Raw genomic sequence first — 25,537 nt, forward strand, 5'->3', positions numbered from 1 at the left:
TAGGCTTACAAATCAAACAACTAAGTAATGGTATATTTCTTAGTCAAACAAAATATGCTTTAGATTTGCTAAAAAGGTTTAATATGGATAGCTCAAAGGCTATTAATACTCCCATGAGTACTTCCGCTAAGTTAGACATTGATGAAAGTGGAGAGAGCTTTTATCAAAAAACTTATAGGGGTATGATAGGAAGTTTACTATACCTTACCGCAACTAGACCGGATATCATGTTTAGTGTAGGATTTTGTGCTAGGTTTCAATCTAATCCTAAGATATCTCATCTTAAAGCAATTAAGAGAATTCTTAGATATCTTAAAGGTACCACTAATTTAGGATTATGGTATCTAAAATCCGAGAACTTTAAACTAATTGCTTATGTTGATGCAGATTTTGTTGGATGTAGATTATATAGAAAAAAGCACATCCGGAACATGTCAATTTTTAGGACACGCACTTGTTTCTTAGTCTTCCAAGAAACAAAACTCGGTTGTACTATTTATAACCGAAGCTGAGTACATTTCAGGTAGTGCATGTTGTGCACAAGTTGTGTGGATGAAAAATACTTTAGAGGATTATAAGATTCATCTTAAAAACATTCCCATGAAATGTGATAACACAAGTGCAATATGTTTAACAAAAAATCTTATTCAACACTCTAGAACCAAACATATTGATATTAGGTATCACTTTATATGAGATCATGTTAATAATCATGATGTAATCTTAGAGTTTATTGATACGAAATATCAATTAGCCAATATTTTTACAAAGCATTTAAGTGAAGAATAATTTGATTTTATTAGAAGAGAATTATGAATGTTAATTTGTCCGAATGCATGAATTTGTTAAATTTTATTTTCGGACTTTCTTGATTCTTTAGATCACTCACTAAAATCATGATCTTATAGTATGCGCAATAAACCATATGCATTTTCCCGTATGAGTTTTATATGATGTTTGAGTATGAATCTTCTCCTCGTATGATGCAAATTTTACATGATAAGGTTGTGTGCTTCATGACAATAAAATGCTTACTTATATGGTATAACTCTTACTTTGATGTCAAAACACTGTGCTAAAAAATTTTATGAGTTTGTGATCTCTTTATCATACAAATGATGCATTATCGGATTCTTAATATTGTGAACTTTTGAATGTTACAATGTAATAATAATGATATTTCATGCAAAGAGTGATGAAAGGCTATACCGAAATATTTTATGATGCATAAAGTGATTGTGCATTTATATATCTTGATGTTTGATACATGGAAGTCATTGACAAATGCATCTCTCACGGATTTCACTCTTATGAATTTTTAATAAGAAATGGATTTGATGTAATGCTCTTCTCACTATGGTTTCACTCTTATAAATTTTTAATGTGAATTTCTCCTTCATGTGATACTCCTCTCCCATGAATTCTTCTTTATTCTTCTCATGAAAGATAAATTTCATGAATTCCAATAGATATCTTAATCATTAAAAGATAAATTTTCATATGTGATAATTATTTGCAAGATTGGGGATTTGATTTCATATGGATATCTCGATCCTTTTCATGAATCCCTTCTCTTTGTCAAAATAAAAGCATGTTTTAACGAAAACTTATTTATTGTTTTTGACTTGATGTAAATCATTTCATAAATTGAGTTCTTAATGGATTTCCTCCTTACCTTCTTTCCTCTCTCTTCATACAAAATGTGATGACAAATGAGGAGAAGTTGTTGGAATCTATCGCTTTAATGTTGATAACATTTAATGATGAGAACTTTTGAGTGTAAAACTTGCTTAAATTTTTTTTATTACACTTGTATTGTTGAATTGTTCTCCTTTTTGTTGATAACAAAGGGGGAGAAATAATACCAAAATGTGGTAAATTGATGACAAATGTTTGTAATGTATTTCATCATATATACTTGAAATGTTTGCTTGATAAATTTCTTTCATTATGATAAGATATCTAGAGCTTAAATTACTATTTTATAATTGATATCTTGCCATAAAATGATGAATTACTATCTTTGTCATCTTTCATATTTGAAATATCATACTTGAAAATGGATGTCATGCCTTGATATCATTTTGAAAAATACTTGGTATTGTATTTTGAGAATGTTAGATCATGATAGGAATCATGATGTACATGGTGATAAATTTAATAAACTTATCTGATCAGTTTGTTTCTTGAATTCAAAGGTCTTGAATTCAAAAATGTCTTTTCTCAAGTATGGCATATAGATAGGGGGAATTAAGGTTAACTCCATCATAAATTGATTGCCATCATAAAAAAGGGGGAGATTGTTGAATCTCATATTTTGATGACGAAGTCAATTATAAATTGTTTGATATAATCTATATGTTGAGAAAAGTGTGCAAGATTAACTACGATAGCAGCAAGACATAAAGTAGGTGTTGTGCCAGAGTTAAGATCGAGATCTCATTGGGAGTTCGAGAGTTCATCGGAAGTTCTACCAGAACCAACCAAGAAGTCTAGGAGCTTGCCAAAGAAGCTAGTCGGAACTTGCCAAGAAGATCGTCGTAAAGTCCAGGAGCTTACTGGGAGTCCGCCGAAGCATTGTCGAGAGTTCGTCAGATATTTGGCAAAAGTACGTCGGAAGCTCGCCGGAAGAGCAATTGGCACATCGGAATAAGAAGTACTGTGATTATGTCTTATTTATCATAGTTAGAGTATAAATTAAGTTATGATTGGGAGGTAATTCCACTAACTTAATTAGGGGCCAATTGGGCCCTCAATAGGGCTGAATTAGCCGAATTGAGCAGCCAATTCAGCCCCTAAAAATATGGCCGGCGATGGCACCGCTATGGCCGGCGGTGGGACCGCTATGGCTGGCGGTGGCACCTCCTGGAAGGTAGTGCCCCAGGATTTCTGGGCGGTGGTACCGCCCAGACTAGGTGGTGGTACCGCCGATAGTGAAAGCTACCAACGGTGGTACCACCTAGTGTTAGATCAGTGACGGTAGTTCCGCCCAATAACAACGGTGGTACCGCCAGTACCCCAGAATCCGGGGATGTGACACTTTTTTGCTTCAATTTTGAAGTCATTGAAGCCTATAAAAACCTCACCCTTTTCAACATGAAATGACACAAAAGCATTGGCATAATCTTGAATTCTTGAGTCTTAAAAGTGTTGTAAAAGTGAGAAGAGTTCTTTTCCTTCATCTCTTAGCCTTGTAACCATCCAAGAAAGAGGAGTGAGACTTGTAAAGGTTATCTCCTACACCTGGGAAAAGGAGAAAGCGTTGTAAAGAGGTGGTTGGCCTTCGCATATTGAGGGAAGGTCTTTAGTGGATGCCAGTGACCTCAACGGAAGAGGAATCTGAAAGTGGATATAGGTCACATTGACCGAACCACTCTAAATTCTAGTTTACTTTTCATTTGTATAATTTACATTACTGCAAATCTCCTTAATCTTCTCTTGTTTTTTTACGAAAGCTTTCAAATTCAATTTCTTTTCGAAACAGATTGAATCGAAACCATTTTCATTGGAATCAGTTTTAATCGAAACAAAGACTTTTGAAATCCAAAAAGTTTTCCGTTGCACTAATTCACCCCTCCTCTTAGTGTCGCTCTTGATCCTAACACTTTTATCATTTTATATTCAAAAAATTATTATTCCTTAAATCACTAAATAACTTAATGAAGGCGAGCAATAAATAACATTAATAAATTATTATAAAATATTAATATTATTGCTGATGACTTGTAGAATAACCATAATCGATAATTTTGAAAAAATCTCAAAATGAAAGGGGACATACTAATTTTAATAAGTATGTGATATATTTATAAGAATTATATTATGATATAAAAATCAAAATGATTCCTCATTATGTTCATAAGTTATGGAAAGTGATAATTTTGAAAAATAGTACGATACAATAAAAGAAGAGTTAAGATCAATAGACTAGAGTAGCATCTGATCACAGGTCAAATTAGCTAATAATTGTGAAAGAGTTTGTTATATGTGAATCTTTAAGAATAAATATAACTAAAGAGTTATATCAAATAATATAAAGTCAGACTTATGGTTAATGATTTTACTAATAAAGAAAGCATTAACCATAACGAGATATTTTTTCTATATTTTTTAAAGAACTCGTTAAGAATTATCATAATATTAATGACTTATTATGATTTTGAGTTATATTTGATGAATGTGAAAATAACTTTTTTGAATGAAAATTTAGGTGAAAAAAATTATATGAATTAACATAAACAATTTATAAAGAAAAAAATAAAATTTGGTACATAAATTTAAAAAATCTATTTATAACCATAAATAAGTTTTTACATAATAGAATATAAAGTTTCATGATACCATTATTTTCTTTAGATTTAAGAAAAATATTATTAATTAGTATTTATATCTAAAAATCAGTGAAAATACTTATTATATTAGTCTTGTACGTAGATATTAATTTGTGATATTGGTTTATTGCATGAAATTAAAAAAATTTCACATGAATTTTAATATAATTAATATAATTGAGATAACTTATCTTATTGACATAGAGATACTTAGGATACATCTCATTAATTATTAAGATTATTTAAGAAAAAAATTATTAATCAAATTTTAGAGAGATTTAATATATAGCTTTGTTAATCAAATAACAAAAGTGTAAGATTTAATCAAAGCTAGTGTTTTCTAAAAATTGACTTATAAAAGAATCAAATAAAAAACACATAAAAGAAATATTTCGTATAGTTGAAAGTCTATTATATGCTCAAGTCTATTACAAGTATTTAGGAATTAAATATTAGAAAATTATAATAAAAAATATAATAAAAATATTTACAAGGGATAAAGGACTATGCTCATATATAGGAAATTAGATCAATTTAAAATAATAATATTTTTAAATTACCTCGATGGTAAAAAATCCATTTTATGAATTATATTTACATTAGTTGGAAGAACAATTTACAAGAATAGTACAATGCAAATTATATTATTAATAGTAGAAACTGATTTCATGGTATTCTTTGAGGCTACTAATCAAAATTTATGCCTATGAAATTTCATCTCAAGACGTGGTGTGGTTAAACTCAATTGATAAGTCATTGAAGATATTTTATGATATACCATAATCGCTTTCTTCTTTAACAATGATAAATAGTATAGTAGTTCTAAGCCTATTAGCATATATTATTTGGTGGTTAGAGAAAGAGTCTAGAAATAACTATTGTCAAATAAGAACCTAAGTATCACCGTATTAATTACGGGCCTTACGATCTAAAGTATTTGAAAAATATATTTTTATGATCGAGATTATGAGTAACCCATAAAAGATATAATGATGCATGTTTGAGAGAATATTATTATTGATATTCTTGTTTATGTAATTAAAGTTACTTATTTTTATTTTCCTATTTACATTTATATATATATTATGATTGAATATGAATAATAAAATTATCTTAATAAAATAAAATATAAGGGTCATTTTAGATTATATTAGGAAAGACTAATAGTGTTGTAGTATATAGAAGAAAGTATGACAATGATAACAAATAACTAATATGACTTACATTATTAGTTAGACTTAATATAATATTATTATATTTATTAGACTTATTAGTACATTTTTAAATTCGTGTGCATATAAATGATTTTTAAAATTTTAGAATCCAATAGAGCAAAACTATTTTTAAATATATTTTATTTTATTTATTTTAATTTTAAACTCTTTTATATTTTACTAATTAATTAGATATGTTAGATAATGTTAGATTCTATGATCTCATCTAATTAATTAAGATATATTATATATCTAATTAGATTCTAATTACGAACATCGATCAATAAAAAAATTAATTATGGTAATATTCATTCGATGATAATCTTGATGAAAAGAACTCTCATAATTATCTTTTATAGACCTTTTACTCTTGTTTATATATAGACAAAACCTTATAGGGATCCTATCATGATCATAGACATCTTTTCTCTTATCTCCCAATTATTTTTTCTATTCCATCAATTACAGTTATTCTGAAAATAGGAAGAAAAGAGAATGAGAGTTTAGTTTATTTCCTATGTAGCTTCATAGCGCATACGGATCACACGGTGTGTTACTTCACGACATCCAATATACCCTATTGATTATCATGTTCAAAATGTATGTACATTTTATCTTAGATCTATGATGCTTGATTTCAATTTTGATATTAATTTTTTATATAATAATTTTATATTTTACACTCCTCTTTAGAAAGAAATAAGAAGATTTGATGGGTCGTACGTAAGTTCTTGACAATTTAGTTGACTATCTCATTTCTTTCCTTACGTATATTGAAATCACAAATATATCAAAACTTACTTTGGAGGAGGACGCAAATATCATGTATTAGGAGAAGGCACTAGGGAGGAGGTGGGTTCCTCTTCCTATCTTCACCGATATTCCTAAATTTAGATTTCATATAGATGTGAGAATAAGCCATCCGTCATCGCTAGTTTGAGTCCATCCCCCACTACAGCAACCTTACAAGATATTCCACTGCTTCGCCATTGTGCTTGCAACAAAAAAATAACATTACTAGCATTGTATCTTAGAACAAATCCTAAGCACCCTATCTGATCATACTCAAGAGGTCCATCACAGTTCAGTTTTTTCACCCATCCATTTTTGGGGTTTAAGCCACCTAGCCTACCATCGTATACCTTGCAGATTAATCATCATATAGTTTTAGCCTGACCACTGGTCAAGACTAAAAGCTACAGCCTTACGAAAAAAATTTTCTGATTGAAATCAGTCTTCTCATTTCTAGTCAGCCACAGCCATCAAAGATAGTAGGCACTAATAGACACCAACGTCCAGCCTTGTCACCCAAAAGCAGCCCGCCTCTTTTGGGTGTTATAAGCTTCTGTAATGCCATGTTTGAAGCTTCCAAAGCACCACAAAGTTACTCTGGAGAGCTCAAATACCCGTTCATTTTGTTGATATATGATTCATAGTTATCTAGATTGTTATCATGATCTAGTGGTTACGTGATGATTTCAATAACCACTTGATCATGATCTAGTAGTTTCAATAACTACCTTATGATCTAGTAGTTATAGGGTGGTTGTCATTAGGTCCTATAAATAGGACCGTAGTTCATCTAGCAAGATATTGAGATTGAGGAGAGGAAGATAAAGAGTCTGTGTGCATTTGGTATCTTGCAAGTGTTCCTTCTGTTTTTAATACTACATCAGTTTTCTTGAGTCAAAAGGATTCTTTTTACTCGTATCGTAGTATTCTGTTACTTCCTTGTTCCTCCATCTCCAACATTTGTGGTATCAGAGCCTAGTTTCAATCTGAACTGGGCATTATGGCTTTTAACGGCAATTCCGTGTCTCAACCCCTTATCCCAATCTTCTCGGGCAAAAGTTATGAATTTTGGAGTATCAAGATGAAGACTCTATTCAAGTCTCAAGATCTTTGGGACTTAATAGAGAATGGATATGCAGATCCAGATGACGAAATCAGGCTGAGGGAGAATAGAAAGAAGGACTCAAAGGCATTGTTCTTCATTCAACAAGCTGTACATGAGACGATCTTCTCAAGAATTGCAGCAGCGACAACCTCAAAGCAAGCCTGGTTGATACTTCAAAATGAATTTCAAGGCTCATCAAGGGTGATTACGGTAAAACTTCAAACCTTCCGTCGTGAGTTTGAAATTTTGTTCATGAAAAGCAATGAATCGGTACAAGATTTTCTTTCTCGAGTGACTGAAATTGTTAGTCAAATGAAATCTTATGGTGAACATCTTCCTGATCATATAATTGTTGCAAAGGTTTTGAGAAGTTTAACTCCGAAATTTGATCATGTTGTTGCCGCAATTGAGGAATCAAAAGATTTATCTACTTATTCATTTGATGAACTAATGGGTTCCTTGCAAGCACATGAAGTAAGGTTGAACAGGTCACTTGAAAAAAGTGAAGAAAAAGCATTTTAGGTTAAGGGAGAGTCTTCTACTTCAGAAGAAGACAAAAAATCAACAGGAAGAGGACGTGGCAGAGGAGGATTTCGTGGTAGAGGAAATGGAAGAGGAAGAGGACACTTTGATGAACAAGGGTAATCAAATTATGATCAAAAAAATTACAAAAGTGGAATTCAATGTCACTATTGTAAAAAGTTTGGTCACATGAAGGCAGATTGCTGGAAAAGAGAAAAACAAGCAAGCTATGTGGAGAAAATTGAAGAAAATAGTAAGTTGTTTATGACTCATTCACAAATTCATAACATCTCAAATGATATTTGGTTTTTGGATAGTGGATGTTTTAATCATATGTCAGGCATAAAATCAATATTTAGAGATATTGATGAGACTCACAAGTTGAATGTTAGACTTGGAGATAACAAGCAAATCCAAGTGGAAGGGAAAGGAACAATTGAGGTGAAGACAAATCAAGGGAAGGTAAAATACCTTGATAATGTTTTCTTTGTTCCTACTTTATCACATAATTTGTTGAGTGTTGGACAATTAGTAAATGATGGATATCAAGTAATATTTGATGATGGTTCATGCACTATTAGAGATAAGAAATCTGGTTTGATTATAGTAAATATTTGCATGACACAAAACAAGATGTTTCCACTTGATGTGTCAAATATTGAAAGACATGCGCTTATCACAACTCAAAAGAATGAGTCTAGTTTATGGCATTTAAGATATGGACATCTTAACATTAAAGGTTTAAGGTTGTTAAGTCAAAAAGGAATGGTTTTTGGATTGCCTAAGATTAATACGCTTGACGTATGTGAAGGATGTATATATGGCAAACAAAGTAGAAAACCATTTCCTATTGGAAAAGCATGGAGAGCATCTAATTGTCTTGAATTAATTCATGCTGACTTATGTGGACCTATGAATACAAAATCATTTGGTGGAAGTCAATATTTTTTATTGTTTACGGATGATTATAGTCGCATGAGTTGGGTATATTTTTTGAAATTGAAATCTGAAACATTTGATAATTTTCGAAAGTTCAAGGCACTTGTAGAAAGACAAAGTGGTAGATATATAAAGACACTTCGGACAGATAGAGGTGGTGAATTTTTATCTAATGAGTTTAGTTCTTTTTGTGAAGAAAATGGTATCCACAGAGAATTGACAGCACCATATACACCGGAGCAAAATGGTGTAGCTGAGCGAAAGAATCGGACTGTCGTTGAAATGGCAAGAAGTTTGCTTAAAGGAAAACATCTTCCAAATCAGTTTTGGACAGAAGCAGTTGCAACAGCAGTTTATTTGTTGAATATTTCACCAACAAAGGCTGTTATGAATCGAACTCCTTTTGAGGCTTGGTATGGTATGAAACCAAGTGATAGACATCTAAGAATTTTTGGTTGTATTGCTTATGCTTTGGTGAATTCACAAAATCATCACAAGCTTGATGAAAAATCAGAGAAATGCATTTTAATTGGTTATTCTTTACAATCTAATGCATATCGATTATATAACCCTATTAGTGGCAAAGTTATTATTAACAGAAATATTATGTTTGATGAAAGGGCAAGTTGGAATTGGGAGACCAATAAAGGTGAAACACAAATGCAGATTCCAGCAGAACTATACACTCCGCAGAATCAAGTGACAGATCCTGCTCCAACAAATTCATCGTCAACCTCACCCAATAGCAGTTCAAATTTAGATTCCTCAGATGAAACCCCTCTAAGAAATTTCAGATCACTGACAGAAATTTATAACTCAACATTTGCTTTGTTTATTTCAGATCCGACAACTTTTGAGGATGCAGTTATAAAAGAGGAATGGAGAAAAGCAATGAAGGAGGAAATCAAGTCAACTGAGAAGAATGAAACTTGGGAGCTAATGGATCTACCGAAAGAAAAGAAAGCGACTGGGTTAAAATGGATGTTCAAAACAAAATTTAAATGTAAATTATTTGGTTTCACTGATAGTGATTGTGCAGGAGCTTTAGATGATCGAAAGAGTACTTCAGGCAAGTGGAGCTATCACAATGAAGTATTGTGGAACGGATGAACAAGTTACGGATATCTTCACCAAATCACTTTCATTTCGAAAGCATATTTATTTTATGTCGCGAATTGGTGTATGCAACTATGAATCAAGGGGGAGTGTTGAGATATGATTCATAGTTATCTAGATTGTTATCATGATCTAGTGGTTACGTGATGATTTCAATAACCACTTGATCATGATCTAGTAGTTTCAATAACTACCTTATGATCTAGTAGTTATAGGGTGGTTGTCATTAGGTCCTATAAATAGGACCGTAGTTCATCTAGCAAGATATTGAGATTGAGGAGAGGAAGATAAAGAGTCTTTGTGCATTTGGTATCTTGTAAGTGTTCCTTCTGTTTTTAATACTACATCAGTTTTCTTGAGTCAAAATGATTCTTTTTACTCGTATCGTAGTATTCTATTTCTTCCTTGTTCCTCCATCACCAACACATTTATCATCGGAAATGGATTTGTAGTGTCAGAAAAACAATAATGACATGTCGTCATAGGACAGTCGTGGAATTCATTTGGCTATGGCAGATTGATTGTATCTTTTAATGGTATTCATGAAACCATCTATCACGAGTTTAGTACATGGGAACGTATCAGTAATTTACGTAATGATTTGGTAACCTTTCTTCTCGAGATCGTCAGCTCCAGCAGTCTGAAAACACCAACAGGAAGCACTCATGCCCGCCTCTTACTGTGACTTGCTCTTCTCCAGTGAGACAGGGCAGACTGCGACCGACGACGGTTGCGTGAGGGATCAGCTTTGGGAAAAGCCGAGCGGCCATGGGATGGTCGCAAACAAGCAGCATCATCATGTGGACGGAGGTGTCTGGCCGCCTAATACTAACCAGCAGCCCTTGCAAATTGCCAGTGCTGTGGCTCAAGATGCAACAACACATCAACAAGGTGGATGTGTCAGCAGCACAAATCATGGAACCAGATGAACCTGATGGTTGGTGTCAACATCAGGTGAAGAATAAAGGAGCACACAGATAGGCCAAACGAAACAGGACCACCAACCCACCCAGTCCATGTGATAGTTTCATGAGCTCCAAGTTGGGACATAGTTGAGTCAGCCTGCAGTAGCTGGAGTTCTTGCTGTGACCTCCATGAATTCATGCTTCACTCGAAGCAATACATTTCATAGAACCATGTTCAATAGCAAAATAAATCCGCTCCCCCCCAAAAAAAAAACCATCTAAAAGTTGCATGGGGTTTGATTTTAGATAAAGCCAGAAACACAAACATAGTTTTCTTCTAAAGATCATAAACGCAAATATGTATGTAGAGTCTTTTCCTCCAACCACTTATTCCGGACATTCATGCAAGATTTCGAACATTCCTTCATACATTACAGAAACTACACATGCAACAGTACTAGTCGTGGACATTTGAACATAAACTGAGGAAGAAAATGAAGCAGCAGCAGCAGCACGCAGGAGCGAAGGTTGTACTCATCCACGTTACATTTGGTCCCACTCCCACCATGGCAGGTGGGCCTCCTCCTCCTGGTGTTGTAATTCCATGAACATGGCATCAGGGTAATAGCTGCATCCCTCGTCGCTCAAATCGTCGTCCTCGGTGCGGATGCCACAGGCGACCAGCCCCACACCGTGGTAGGTCTCCGGGAGGTAAGACTGCCGGCTGCTCTCCTCCGGGTGGTTAGTGCCCTCCGCTTCGACCACCACTGTGCTCCCGCCACTCCCAGTGCTCAACTCCACAGTCTGCTGGATGTTCGGGGCCATCAGATCAGCACTTGAAGCCGCCTGCTCATGCTGCACTACCCCAGTGACCTCGGATGCACCCTGCTCCTTCGCTTGTAGCTGTTCGATCAGTGAGTTCACCTGCAAGAGATGTTGTCTAGTTAATCTCACCCGTAAATTAGCGGAAATAGCACACGCTTTAAACTGCTTTTTCCGCTAATTAATTCAGCTAATAATAGGCAAAGGAGATGAGAGATGATTATCTATCTAAGCTATTTGCAAGATTACAATCTCTTAATGAATGACATCAAGTTTCATGCGCGACCTTATGAATAATGGGAGTCCCTCCATGTCTTTTCAGGATTCCACTCACATTCATGCTGGAATCTGACTTAGTAACCATTGAGCTTCATGTCAACTCATGGTGACGTTCACCATAGGTTCATGAACATTGTTGACTTATTTTCATATGATTTCCGTACATCTGTAGCACTTTGATAGCTCTACAATCGTGTATTTATTTTGCTAGTGGAGTCGGCACAACAGCCGTCCAGATAATATTTTATGCATGCAAAAGACATGAAACACAGGCTATAAGTTGAAATCTTAAGGACATTTCCGTCACTTTGGACGACCAACTGCGCCAACCGATGAAAACACGAAATGTCTATAAGCATTATAGTTTCCAAAGACTCCAGATTGGTTGACCTAATTAGAGTGCATGAGTGGTAGAACATAGTTTAATTATATAGCAATAAAGTATGTACACAAATTGCATTACCTAAAGCAAATTGTCAGATTGAGGTGACCGGTGTCGAGCATATGGGGAGAGAGAGAGAGAGAGTACCTGCGACCGCAGGCGGTCGTTGTCCTTGAGGAGGGCATCGTGATTGGCCAGGAGAGCGTCGTAAGAGGATCTGAGCTGATCGAACTCGCGCTCGAGCAGCTTGTTCTTCCATCGAGCACGCCGGTTCTGGAACCAGACCGCCACCTGCCTCGGTTGCAATCCTAGTTTTCGAGCTAGCTCGCTCTTTCGCTCAGGCTCCAGCTTGTTCTCCTCCTCGAAGCTCCGCTCCAATAAATGTATCTTTTTTACTCCAAAAACTCATGGTTACCATCCCTCGATAAATCAATCAACATGAATATATGCATGAAATTTTGCAGGATTACAATAACAGTTTATGTTCGTAGAAGACTTAAAAGCAACACAGATCGTAGAAATATGATGCCATAAGCTAAATATTTTGAGACACTAATGTATAAATTGCTTGTGATCTAATTTTTCCTTTCCACTTTGACCAAGCAAAAAAGACCCCTTTTTTTTTGACTCAGCTATTTTGCACAACAAATCATTTTGTCCCATTCTTTTGGTTTCTTTTTTTGTTTTGATTCTCTAATAGTTATGATGATAACGAAGAGAATCTTAAGAACGCACACGAGTGTTGAAAATAAGAGCTACGCTTTACCTACCATTTCAGAGTTTAATTCTCTAACACACACCTGCTTTATGATTAGGGTTAGTAATGAGATCGGTCGAAGGACAAAAGGAAAGCGACAAATTTGGAATTTGGTGATTTGAGAAGGGGCGATCGGTAAAAGAATTTCTAGGGAAAATCACCCTAAAATACTAGTAATGATCATTCTGGGAAGAAGAATTACCTGTTCAAGCGTGAGGCGGCGCTTCTTCTCCGGCAGCTGTTCCTCGTAGTACTCCTCATAAATCTCATCCGGGGAGGTGAAGAACGGCCGCCGCTTGCTCGCACCGCCATCCTCCCCAGCCACCACCGACCTCACACCTTCAGTTCCACCCCAAAACATTTACCAAGCCAGAACCAAAGCCGGACCAAAATAGCGGCAAGCGAGGTAGTACCTTGAAAGATGGGACTCCCGCCGCCCAAGACGAGCAGGCGGCCGCGGGAGGACGAGGACGAAGAGGAATCAAAGATCAGACAGCTAGAACCCATCCCTTGGTCTTAGATCGGATCGATCGACGGTCAGATCTGGATTCGACGGGTATGTATGTGTCTGTCTAGGTACTCGCTTCTAGATATGAGTGTCTATGTGCTCTTTCTGTCTCCCTTGGATGTCGATCTGGATCGATCGATCGATCGAAGGGGATTCCCTGCGGGAGCTTAAAAGAAGAAGAAGGCGAGGATGAAGATGGTCTTATGGCGGAAGAAGCTGGTGCTCCAGAGAAGGCGCGTCGACGTCTTCATGGGGTAGAGGGAAAACCCCATCATGCAGGTCGGGGTTGCGGGGACCTCAGGCCAGCAGCAGAAGAAGTAGAACCCTCACCACCACCTTCCGGCGGAGGCCCGCCGGAGACCGCCTCAGAGCCCGGCGAAGACGGAGAGACGCCGGGAGAGAGAACAAAGTCGCTCCAAGGAGGGAGTTTCCGAGAGGGTGTCGTCGCCGGAGCTCGAGATTCCGGCGGAGGAGGACTTGGCGGTGGGGTGTGGATTTGTCGCTAATATTGCGTGGTTTATTTGGAGGGCTAAAGCTTGGGGATTTGGAGGGGCGGGCATTTTATAGCGAGAAATTTTTTTGCCGAATGGACGAAAATGCCCCTCGGCAAAGCAAAATAAAATAGATAAATAACAAAAAATTACTCAGGAGAAAAATTAAACTATTGGATTGGGTGGATACATATTTTTTATTAGTTAGAAAAAATATCATAAATAGATTTTTATTTGGAAAATTATTGTGGGACGTCTTTATTTCCTGACTCGTTCTCCAACTAATTGGACGCTATTAATTTGGTAAAGTGCTAAGGGTGACCTAACCAACGTTGATAAGTAATGATAATATAATAGGCAATGGCATGATTAGACTTACGATTTCTTTATTGGGAGATTATTTTGAATCTATGGTGCTGGGCCATTTTTAAATTAGGTCCTGTAAGGTTGTAATCCATGTGATAGATTTTGTACATAACTCAGATTAGATCCACTTGGATTTATATATATATATATATATAATAAAATAAGCATTCTTATCGTCGCCATCCACTTACTGTATCATAAAAATAATCTTTAGAAAATATATGATTTCTAAAGAAGAGTGTATTCCTTAATTTAAGATCATAAATAAAGGAATCTTTTTGCTTTGGGCTCGCTCAACTGTATTTCCTTTGTGCTCGCTCAACTCCAAATGCCCCCAAACCGCATGGTGAAAGGATGCGATCGACCCGATGATCCGTTAATTGGGGTTGCATTTGACGCTCCAAGTGACCAAACCTCGGGATGCAAAAGGCATCCATCATCGGGTGATGTCAAATCAACACGATTGTTTGGCACATGATTGATTGGCTTTCTCTTCCGGAGACTGCCAGATCCATCCAACCCACATCTCCTCAGCAACCACGTGGAGCTGCTTCCGTTGGTCCTCGCTCACCTTATCTTCCGACCCTTCATTCAATTCCTCTCTCGTATAGTGAGTGATTGATAGTCTTACATAACATAGTTTTTACCCGTCGTTATAATAATTCTTCTATAATCAACCATCTGTGTTGAACTAAATTGGGACATCATAAATTATCATCATCTTTACTCTTGGAGATGCCACGCACTGTTGGATTAATATGACTACAGAAAGGTTCACCCGTCATATCTAATATCTCGATCATCACATCACATGGATGAACAAGACATCATAGTATAGTTAAAACTCTCATCCTTCCTACTACTCATACGAAAGGGACTTGGGGCGGGGTAGGATGTCTCATGCGCAACACATCATTGATCAAATGAGTATTCCTATTCTCCAATTAAAACATGGCACTTGCTGGAGTATCTTTGGATGTACTGAATCATATATAGAATGATGATCTAAAAGCTTACATAGATAGTTTTCTTTTTTTATATATTTCCGTACAATGGATTACATGACAGATAAAATTAAGCATAGGTGAGATGAGCGGAGGATCAAAATCGTTCCCGACCCAAACCCACCACGAGAGGCCAAACAAACAAACAAAGAGTTCCGAGTGTGACGTGCTCGGGGAAGGAGACAACGTCAAGGGACAAAAAGTAATCCAACCGCGGGGGGCGGGGGGCGGGGGTCCATCGTCCATCCGACACGCGACAAGTGTCCACCCATCCCCATCCCCATCCCCCCCGACGGATTGCCGACTTGCAAACATCCAGGGAGGTCGATGGCTTCCATGTCGACGCCGCATCGACCGTCGGATCTCGATCCGATGGTCCATGTTGATGATGTGAGAGGAACTAGAAGACACTGACATGTTGTGCATGCGCGCTCGTTGGGGTCACAAAAATAGAACATGTGGTTGTCACGCTGCCGCACATCAGTTTGGGCATGGCAAGTTAATATCGATCGATGGGGAATAATGCAAATGTAAATTAATTTAATGTGAAAAAGAGTTATGTAGTCCACAGCTTGGATGCATCAAAGAAGAATGTAGGGAATTCCATTCGGCATCCTCTTTTGAATCCGTGAAAGAGATGGTGATGGGTAAGGCTTGCTGCTCAGTACACGGCTGCTGATATCCTTTGTTGTATTTTGTCTTCTTATCATAACGAGTCAATGGTTGCGTTTTGCATCTAACTCGATTAAGCTGAAGCCGATTGGATTTTTAGACTTTTGATTTTTTTTTTTTTTCTCTGATCAGATTTTACACGTGTAATACATGATCCCAAAAAAATCAATGCACAAAATCTTACCTCCATATACCTGGAGAAACATTTTTATCTTGTGATCTAAAATAAAATATGCCAGTGTGTATATATACATACATATATATACTTATAACAAAATAATTGATGATATTTATTTGATTATATTTTATAAATATAATATCAATTTATGTAATCTTGTCTCTATACAATTGTATATATATAAAAAAAGAAAGATGTTATATCTTATAATTTACCATAGCTCCATCAAATCTTATAGTCTATATCGTAGGGTTTGAGGTTCCTTGTCAGAGAATGAACATCAAATTTTTTTGAAAATGAAAACAAAGTAGATATAAAAGTAGATTCATGTCTTTACACTTATATTACTTTTAGAAGGGAAAACAAAATGGTAAGAAGAAGGTGATTGGGGGAATAACATAGAGGGAATGCCCAAGTGGTATGTCAGAGGTTGAGTTGTGTAAGTTATGCCCATTAGGTATGATATCATGCTGATAATATTCGAACCAAATCTTGCATCACTCTGACTAAATGGATTTGTGCTACCTCAGAAAACCACTAGATTTCAGATTCCACACTCGAGCCACATCAAATGACAAGCTCATCTTAACTTCCACAGATTAGAATATCTCAACTTCTGCTGACTACTAAGTTGATTGGATCATCCAATCAGATGAATCAACACCTCTTATTTTCCAACAGCGGACCTGAAGGCTAAAAAATAAATAAAAAAAATAAACCAGTGGATAAAAACTATTTAGCTCTTATTACATCATATCTGAGTCTCGGATCTTGTGAAGTCATAAGATCGGGGAGCATGGAAGAGTCTCATCAAGGCAGTGCAGAATCCCTGAACCTTCGTAATGGGGAGAAGGCAAGAGAGAGAGAGAGAGAGAGAGAGAGTCCAGTGGGTCTCCACTCCCACCAACAAAGCTAAAGCTCTGTAGCTTGATGTTTACCAAATCTCATCAACTTCCTTTTGTCGTTACTGTCATTTCCTATAGTTACTTGGAATGGATGCACATAGATCAACATGTCCAATTTGGAGGCTGCACCATTGTGGCTGCTACCTGCAAGCAATCCTGCACATTTGACTTCTCCTGCGGCATCATCAATGCCACAAGTCAATTGGGTTCGTAAGTCTCAATGCGTGCCTTCTTTATTTTTATTGTTCAACGAATGTGCTGTGAATGTGAAGCAAAGCTATCGACTTTATGTATAGACTTACTGAAGCTCGCATACCATCATATCAATATTTTAATTATAAAATTTAATAAATGAGATTTTGAGATCTCAACATTTGATAAATGGAACGATATATCATCACAATATGTCTACTCGGGATTGATAAATCTACTCGGGATTAAGAATAAAAATGAAAAAAGAAACTAAAAACAAAGTGGCTAAAACTGGATAGAATATATGTTTGTGTAGGTGAAGAAGAGTTCACTAATTCCTCCAAATACATTCGACCGATCACCTAATTCTTTCTGGCATGTCAATGCTTTGCACTCGCACTTCAAACAAGTTGTGGCATACAAATTTTGACCAGGCAGGCGTTTCAAGTTGCCTCACATGCTTGGCACGGTGGAGATTAACTTTTTTACAGAATTGAGTTCGACACATAGGCACGCAGATGTCACGACAGAACAAAAGCCACTTTGTCCAACTCGGTGTCATCTTTTTATGGCTTCACAGCACCCACACCCACAGGATCATCATCTATCTGGTTTTGGATGCATGTCCTACCCAACACATCTTTCCCAGGCCGATCATATCTTTGTTCGTTATTAGTGGGGAGTTGCAGGAACCACTTATTAGTATTGGCAACAAGAATACCAATAAAAGCTACAGTAGAGGAGAAAGCTACAGTAATATTACAGTAAAAAAGAAAACTGCAACAAAGGAGAAATGCAGTAGAAGAAAGAGTTCCCCCTTCTTTGTTCTGTAGAGGCAAAGGATGTGATGAATGTCAAACTTTGATGGTCGTGGAGTTTCGCTCGTCTGTGATGAATGACAAACTTCGATGGTCGTGGAGTCTCGCTCGTCTCACCTGCTCTAATACCATATTAGAAAGAATAGAAGATAAGAAGTTTTATTGAAGTCAATAGAATAAAAGATTTCTCTCAACTGAATAAAGAGATTTCCTCGTATAATTGAAAAAAATTTATCTGCTTGAGATTCTATGTGATGAATGCTAGACACATGTTTTGTAATCTTTCTTTAATTCCCGATAGATTCTCTCGAATCGGGGAGTTTTTGCTTTGTAGCAATAAGATTCAGAAAAAGGGTTGGGGTCGCATCGCCTTTGTCACGACGAGGTGACAACCAAAATCGACAATAACAACTTTTACAAAGAGACTACTAAGTTTTATTTAAAGAAGAGATGTGGTAAAGTTTAAAACCATGTTTTTCGGATTGCCTTGTCGATTAAGAATCCACAAAGATAGAATACTTCATCTTCTCTTTGCCGTCTTTGATCAACGCTGCAGAGTGAAAACCAAGTCGTGCGTGCGCAAAACAAACTGTGGTCATTCTTTTTCTGTCCCTTGTTTTCTTAGCTACGAAGGTAAGGACTTCGAAGTAGAAGAAGAATGTGATCAGCCAACTTCGATGCCCAAGTTTGATGGAAGGTGCCTATAGCTTTTTAAGAAGAAAAGTGGGTGGGAAGAAAGGGAGGGTGGTGAGCTGAGAAAAGGGTAATGCGATTGCAGGATGGAGCACAAGAACAAGTAGGATGCCTTTGGAGATAAGGTGCGCGTCTGAGAGAGAGAGGTCGGCGCACGAGCTAGCGCTCCTCCCTCTTCTTCCCACTGCTGCGGCCTCCTCAAAGTGCTGCTCGCTGGTGCTTCAGAAAGCTTGAGGACCACCTTCTTTTTCTCTCGAGTGTGAGTGTGAGTTAAAGTTGGGATCTCATAATCTAATCTGGACTACGTAGCAAGCAGCAGCATTGCTTTTGTTCTCTCCTTCTGTTCCTTTCTTTAAGAAGGAAACCTGAAAGCCAACAGATGAAAGCTGTGTCTGTGTTTCTATTTTATGGCCACAGAGGTTGCCCACTTCCGAAAGTCGAGCTACAGGCGAAGATAGATAGTGTCACCTAAATCAAGCTAAAAAACAAAAACATAAAGAGAACGCAGCTTTCTTCTTCTGATATCTGAGTGTTGGTGGAGAGAAAAAGAAACAGGAGCACTTGCAGGCCAAGTTGAGCTTGTGGTGCTTGGCTTCATGTGATTAAATAGTTCTGACAAAGTTTAGGATAACTTCATAGTGTTGTTCTCAAGCAATAAACAATTTGTCATCGCATACGTGAGTTAATTGATACTACTCGCTTGAGCAACAGGGAACAGATGAATTTAAATGGCGACAGAAATGGTTTGTCTTGTTTCTGCCATATGCTGCCGTGCCAAAATGATTGATGAAGTACATGCCATTCTTGCATAGCATCAACATGGTTGTTACATACTTCATTCTGCAGAACCAATCAAAGATGACTTCAGATTGGGAGAATCTCATGTGACATCTACTTGGGGAGTCCAAGAACAGATCCAACTATGCGCAAAAGATCATGGTAACTCCTGCAGTGTTTTTTCCGAGGGACTTGATTTCAAGTTACAACACGATCAGTATCTCTAATATTTAAATTGAACTGATAGAAACAGATGAAAGTGTGCTGTTTACCTGCGAAAGGAATAATCTTTTATTGTCTCCATAAGAGGCACTACTGGTTATAAAAGCCCTCCATCCGAGTCCCTCGAAGGGAACAGCTGATAGATTTGGTCCTTCATATTCCTTCTTTCTACTTGAATTAGAGAAGAGGTATGCGAATGTAGGAAACATTTGGATCTCCACTTGATGGATTCTGGAATCGAACTCAACAGACTGCTAACAACTGTTGACAGTAAAAGAGGTCAATCTAATGGAATCAGTTCAGCTTTCAGGCTTCTCAATAAATTCGGAATATTTTTTGGAGCTGAACTTCTCTACAATGACTTGCCATCAAAGTCATATCTCACATGAAATTTGTATTTTTCTATTGGAAGAAAATTTCAATTTGGTCTTTCATTTATTATAGAAGGAAAATGCTTCATGTTCATGAAGGACCATGAAACCTTTTCTTTGGCTATGAGAAACAAGCTTCTGTAGCTAAAGTTTTCTTCAGCCTTCCCCCTTTTTTCTTGCTAATGTTCATTCATGGTTCTTGAATTCTTGTAGGAAGTTTGTTCAGCATCAGATGGTAAAGTTCGATTGCTCGTAGCTTCTGCTCACTAAATTTTCTAATGGTAGCTGAATGCCAACAGCTTAACAACTTAATTTCTGGCCTCCGCTTATGTCCTCGATGTATCAAGCAATCAGCTTATAATATCCTTCCAAACAGCCAAAAATAAGGTGATAAGCTTTCAAAGTTCTGCTGACAGATTTTATTTCATTTTATCCTGCTTTATAAAAAATCATTGCACAGAATAAGTTGTATATAGTATGTGGTCCTGTAGTTATAATATGTTGTATCTTGAATCAAGATAGTAGGATCACTGATGTCCTATGGTTTCGATGAAGAACTTGCCGGCATTCATTTAGCCGAAGATATACAGAAAGGCTCTTGAAACACTTTTTACAAATTGCTCCATACATAAATAATAACATCTTTCCAACCTAAAAAGAAACATTTTTTATGATTTAACATTTAATCAAATCTGACTATGGTTATTTGGCTGCCAGGTTACTTGTGTTAAGAACTTGTTGGATGCAGTCAGGAAGCAAAGTGGGACAATATAACCAGACTCATTTGTATTAGCTGATGCATGCATTGTACAATAACAACATAACATGCCATACCCTGCATACCTTATCTTCACAAAAGATAAAAAAAAGTTACAAAAGAATCACCTTCTGCCTGAGAATTTTCAGTTCTCAACGCTCCCAGGAAGAAGTTTCCTAGTCGACTGTAGGGCCGTAGAGCTGGTGGTTCCAAACCGAGCTGCAGCAGCAGGAATGACCCTCGAAGGAGACAGAACCTCAACAAGCGATGCATTGTACGAGTCTGTGCCTAAACGGCTCTGCAGCCATCCCTTCCCCCCGGAGAATCCATCCGTCACAATCCAGCAGTTCTTGAAACCAAGGCTGGTGAGTGTCCTTGCGACAAGTTTCGCTATATCAGAGTAGCTGCACATTTGAATTGTATTGTGTGCCTCAACTCACTATATCATGAATTTATAATGGAAAGACTGAAGTTCTGAGCAGCAGGAACTCACGAATCCATTATCACGATGTTGGATCCTTTGTTGATTTTCTTAAGGTACGAAATCTTTAGCGCGGCTATATCAGCTTCCACTTTCTTTGAGCTCGTCACAAGGCCCTTTATCTTGCTAGGAAGTTCCTCCAAACTACAAGAAAAAAGTGAGCTCAGTAGTCGCATCTTCTGCTGTTTTATATAACAACCAACAAGCACATAGGAATAGAAGGTAGAATTTCTTACGGCACTGAGATCATCTTGTTCTTTGCATTCGAGGGCAGGCGAGGAACACCAGCTTTATTTTTGTCTTTCTCTGATCTTATGTCAATCATAAGATAATTCTGTGCGGTTATCACGTCGAGCGCCTGAGCAGGACTGAGATTGCCTGGTGAAGAGCAAAAGAAAGGGACAAATAAGAACACAGTCGTCCACCAACAAAAATAAAGTTATTTTTGCAAGAATGAAACATGAAGCGTAAGAATTGGTAACCCAACTCTTGTATCATGTACATATACTTGTAGCATTTCATGTACCGTGTTACATGTGGCAAAATAAGAGTTAAGCTTGGAGTCTCCAAAATTGGGTGTAGATTGAATGAATAATGAACATTATCCAATTTTACGTATGAACCAGTCAAAAAGAAAAGTCACACTAAAATATATACAATAAAAGCTCAATGAACAAAAGATATTAACAACTCTAAGGCTTTTAGATTTTTCTATAATGTTGTTTTTACATAATTAAATGCATAGCTAATGACTAGCAAGACTAAGACATTAAATTTAAGGTAACAAGCTAAGTGATTCAATATGTAGGTCAACCAAGTAACCAGATATTAAATGATATATACTGTACCTGCACTCATACAATTATCTACTTCATTCCACATCCCAAGTAAACTGTAAGTCAGAATTGCTCGTTGTTAGTCTCTTTTTATTTATTACAAGAACTTCATTGTTCCTTAATAAGTCTAACTTCAATCTTATGCCAACAGAAGAAATTGATGCAGTCAAACTATTTCGCCACATTACCTTCTGCAAATTTCTCTTAACCAAAAAGTACAAGCTATTTAATTATAAATACAAAATGGTAAACCAATCCTCCTAAGTTCTCGAACAAGATGATCTGTTTGGAGAACAATGCTCTTCGATATAAATTCTCATTTAGTTTCTCTCCATTAATCCCTTATGATCGATGTCTTCCTTTTTTGCAAGCATAACTCAACTATTGCTCCAAGCTACGTAATGTAAGTTTCATGCATAATTGGTGTTGTTAGTTGCATAAACGTATAAAAAGACTAGATTTGAGAGTCAGAATATGTTTGATGAAAACCACATTTCTGGTTGTTCATCGAGCATGTAATTCACCTTTATAACCACGGAAGTTGAAAGAAATGGTGGACCAAATTGGTGGGAGAAGAAGGTATCCAACAAACAATGCTCCGGCAGTGACAACAACCACTGAAGGACTAGAGGATGTGATCTTCTCCACGGTTGCCGAAGCAAGGGGCTTTGCTCCTTCTATGATTTTTGTTGTCTGCTGTGCTGCATCGGCGATTGTCTGTTGAGATAAAAACTTCATCAGGAAGGTGATCCTCTGTATAAACTAGTACTAATGGAATTTGAAGAATCCAGAATTAGAGAGTTGAAACATCAATAATATCAAGATTCCACAATGAATACATAAGTACTTTGGACAGCCATAATTCGACAGAGAAAGAAACTTGACAGGCTCTTAACAGAAGTCATGTTAAATAGGATATTAATGTGAAATAAGCGTAAAAATGACTTGGAAGTTTAATCTCCTAGGAAAATAACTACAAGATTGATGAATAAAGACGATTTTTTATTTTGCAAAGGGTAAAGGCTCATGACCCGACCTGACCAAAATGCTTAAGACCTGTCCTATTACTAGATCGGTTCTATTACCAAATGTCATAACCCAGCTGTCTATCGATTTTATTTGACGTAAATCACTTACCAAAATGCTTAAGTTGAAATTGATAATAATATTCTCATTCGACCCTTATATGTTAATCTTAATCTTGTCCATTTCCGATATAGGATATAGGATCTTGCAATAATCTATCATGGTCTTTACCAACGAAACCCCAGCCGACATCTGATAAATTTTACATCTAAGCTAGCCAGTTAAGCTTAAAATTGAATAAGTTCTTAACTACGACATAGGAAGTCGAGGGTTCAAAACCACATCTGATAAATTTTACATCTAAAATATTGGTATGATAGGGGGCTCAAAACCTAATTTAAACTTCTAAAACATTGGTCTCTAAGGTGCTAGCTAACTTGTAAAGGATCATCTTAAGGTCCTAAGATCAGAACCAGTCTAACACCACTTACCAGTAGCAAAAGAGAGAGAAAAAAAGTATCTATCGACATTTTGTATTTGGCAATTAGAAAATGACGCACATTTAGCCTGGAATGCAGAGAAGAGGAGGAGGAGGAGGAGAACAAAGAAACAACCTGTGCTGCGGTCAGAACAGGACTTGGATCAACCCCAACGCTCTGAAGCGCTTCTTTGGCCTGCTTGGAAGCATCGGAAACCACCGGAGAGGCGATCTTCAAAGCCTCCTTACTGGCGCTCTGCAAGATCGGTAGCGCGGCGTCGACTCCTGGCTTGAGCGTCTCCGACAAGGACCTGAACACGTCCAGGGAGAAACCCCAAACACTCGAACCAACATCAACTACCTGGCCAATCGTGTCCTCCGCCTTCGATAGATGGAGAAGAAAGAAAAGATTTAGGGCAGTGATCTAAAGATAGAGAAGAATGGGGAAGGGGGCGTCGTGTGGAACCTTGGTGAGGGAGGAGACGATGTCTTCCTTGGGGAAGGAGAAGGCCCTGGCTTCGCCGGGGACGGCTGCGGAGAGGACGGCGACGAAGGAGAGCGCGGCGGGCGTACGAGGTGGGAGCAGAGGAAGAGATTGCTTTGGGTGAAGCAGCTTGGACTGATGATGTTGTGGCTGCGCCTGTTGTGGTTTGGACAGGGGAGGGCGAGGACTGGTCGACGCTGCCGCCGCAGCTCGGAACGCCACCATCGCCATCTCCTCTTCCTCCTCGTCTCCCTCCCCCCTCGCTCTACTGCTGCCGCTGTGTGTGTGATCGATGCGGACTTTTAAGACTGATTCGGTTGTGGTTGGCTCGATCGGGCGACGAGTGGATTGGGTGCGTGCGACAGTCGGCGATCGAGTGGTAGGTTGTGTTCGGTATAAGAGTAGATCTTCTTCGCCGGACCTTTTGTGTGGTGGAGGGTTGTCGAAGAATCTGACGCTGGATTGTGTGGACGAGGAGATCTGCCGGGTGATGACGGTGAGCGCCGCCGGAGCGTCCCAATCTTCTGGAGATTGCCTATTTCGTCCAATGCAGGGAACAGTCATCCGCACGCCGCCGCTGCCCCGCACAGATCAGGTTTTTGAGAGCCCCACGCATGCTTTGGGTCTCTAATACTGTACCCTTTCTTGACATAGACAGGTAATCTTTAGAAAATTGTAATATGTTTACAATTACTTGTAAATTTTGAGTTCTTAGCTCCATTATCTCTTAAAATACAACAAGATTTATTATCACCTCATAGTGATTGTTATTCACTAATTCTTAACTTGCTAGGCTAAATGTCATTAAGCATTGCGCTATATGCGTGTATATATCTTTGAATCTACATGTATGCTTGCCTACTTTTCATTAAAATCTACAAATGCTCCTATTTGCCAAGTAAGCACATAGAGAGCTCAAGCAATGTATTCTCTTATGGAAATCAAATTAGAAATCGTCATCTGTATCACACGTTTGATATTTCTAACCAACGTTAAAGTTTGATCTCAGAATTTTGCTATGAATAATAAAAGATTTATAAGTTGAAGTATAATTATTGTATATCAAGTGAATGATTCATAGTGTCTATAGTAAAGGGTGAAGAATATCTAAAAA

The 25,537-nt window shown here is 37.4% G+C and overlaps 2 protein-coding genes across 2 annotated transcripts; both read right to left on the reverse strand.

Annotated features, from left to right (window-relative positions):
- Nucleotides 1–11,201: 11,201 nt before the first annotated feature.
- Nucleotides 11,202–14,219, reverse strand: LOC135649564 (homeobox-leucine zipper protein HOX16-like). Its single transcript, XM_065168048.1, has 4 exons — nt 13,578–14,219; nt 13,367–13,503; nt 12,555–12,794; nt 11,202–11,848 (listed from the first exon to the last, which is right to left on the reverse strand). The coding sequence occupies exons 1-4, from the start codon at nt 13,669–13,671 to the stop codon at nt 11,468–11,470; spliced, it is 852 nt and encodes a 283-aa protein (XP_065024120.1). The 5' UTR covers nt 13,672–14,219; the 3' UTR covers nt 11,202–11,467.
- Nucleotides 14,220–21,122: 6,903 nt separating this feature from the next.
- Nucleotides 21,123–25,002, reverse strand: LOC135649962 (calcium sensing receptor, chloroplastic-like). Its single transcript, XM_065168969.1, has 6 exons — nt 24,406–25,002; nt 24,076–24,321; nt 22,960–23,152; nt 21,836–21,977; nt 21,612–21,743; nt 21,123–21,522 (listed from the first exon to the last, which is right to left on the reverse strand). Exons 1-6 carry the CDS (start codon nt 24,985–24,987, stop codon nt 21,264–21,266), a joined length of 1,554 nt encoding a protein of 517 aa, XP_065025041.1. The 5' UTR covers nt 24,988–25,002; the 3' UTR covers nt 21,123–21,263.
- Between the last annotated feature and the right edge of the window lie 535 nt (nt 25,003–25,537).

The sequence above is a fragment of the Musa acuminata genome, chromosome BXJ3-9 (assembly GCF_036884655.1).
Source record: "Musa acuminata AAA Group cultivar baxijiao chromosome BXJ3-9, Cavendish_Baxijiao_AAA, whole genome shotgun sequence".
NCBI lineage: Eukaryota > Viridiplantae > Streptophyta > Magnoliopsida > Zingiberales > Musaceae > Musa > Musa acuminata.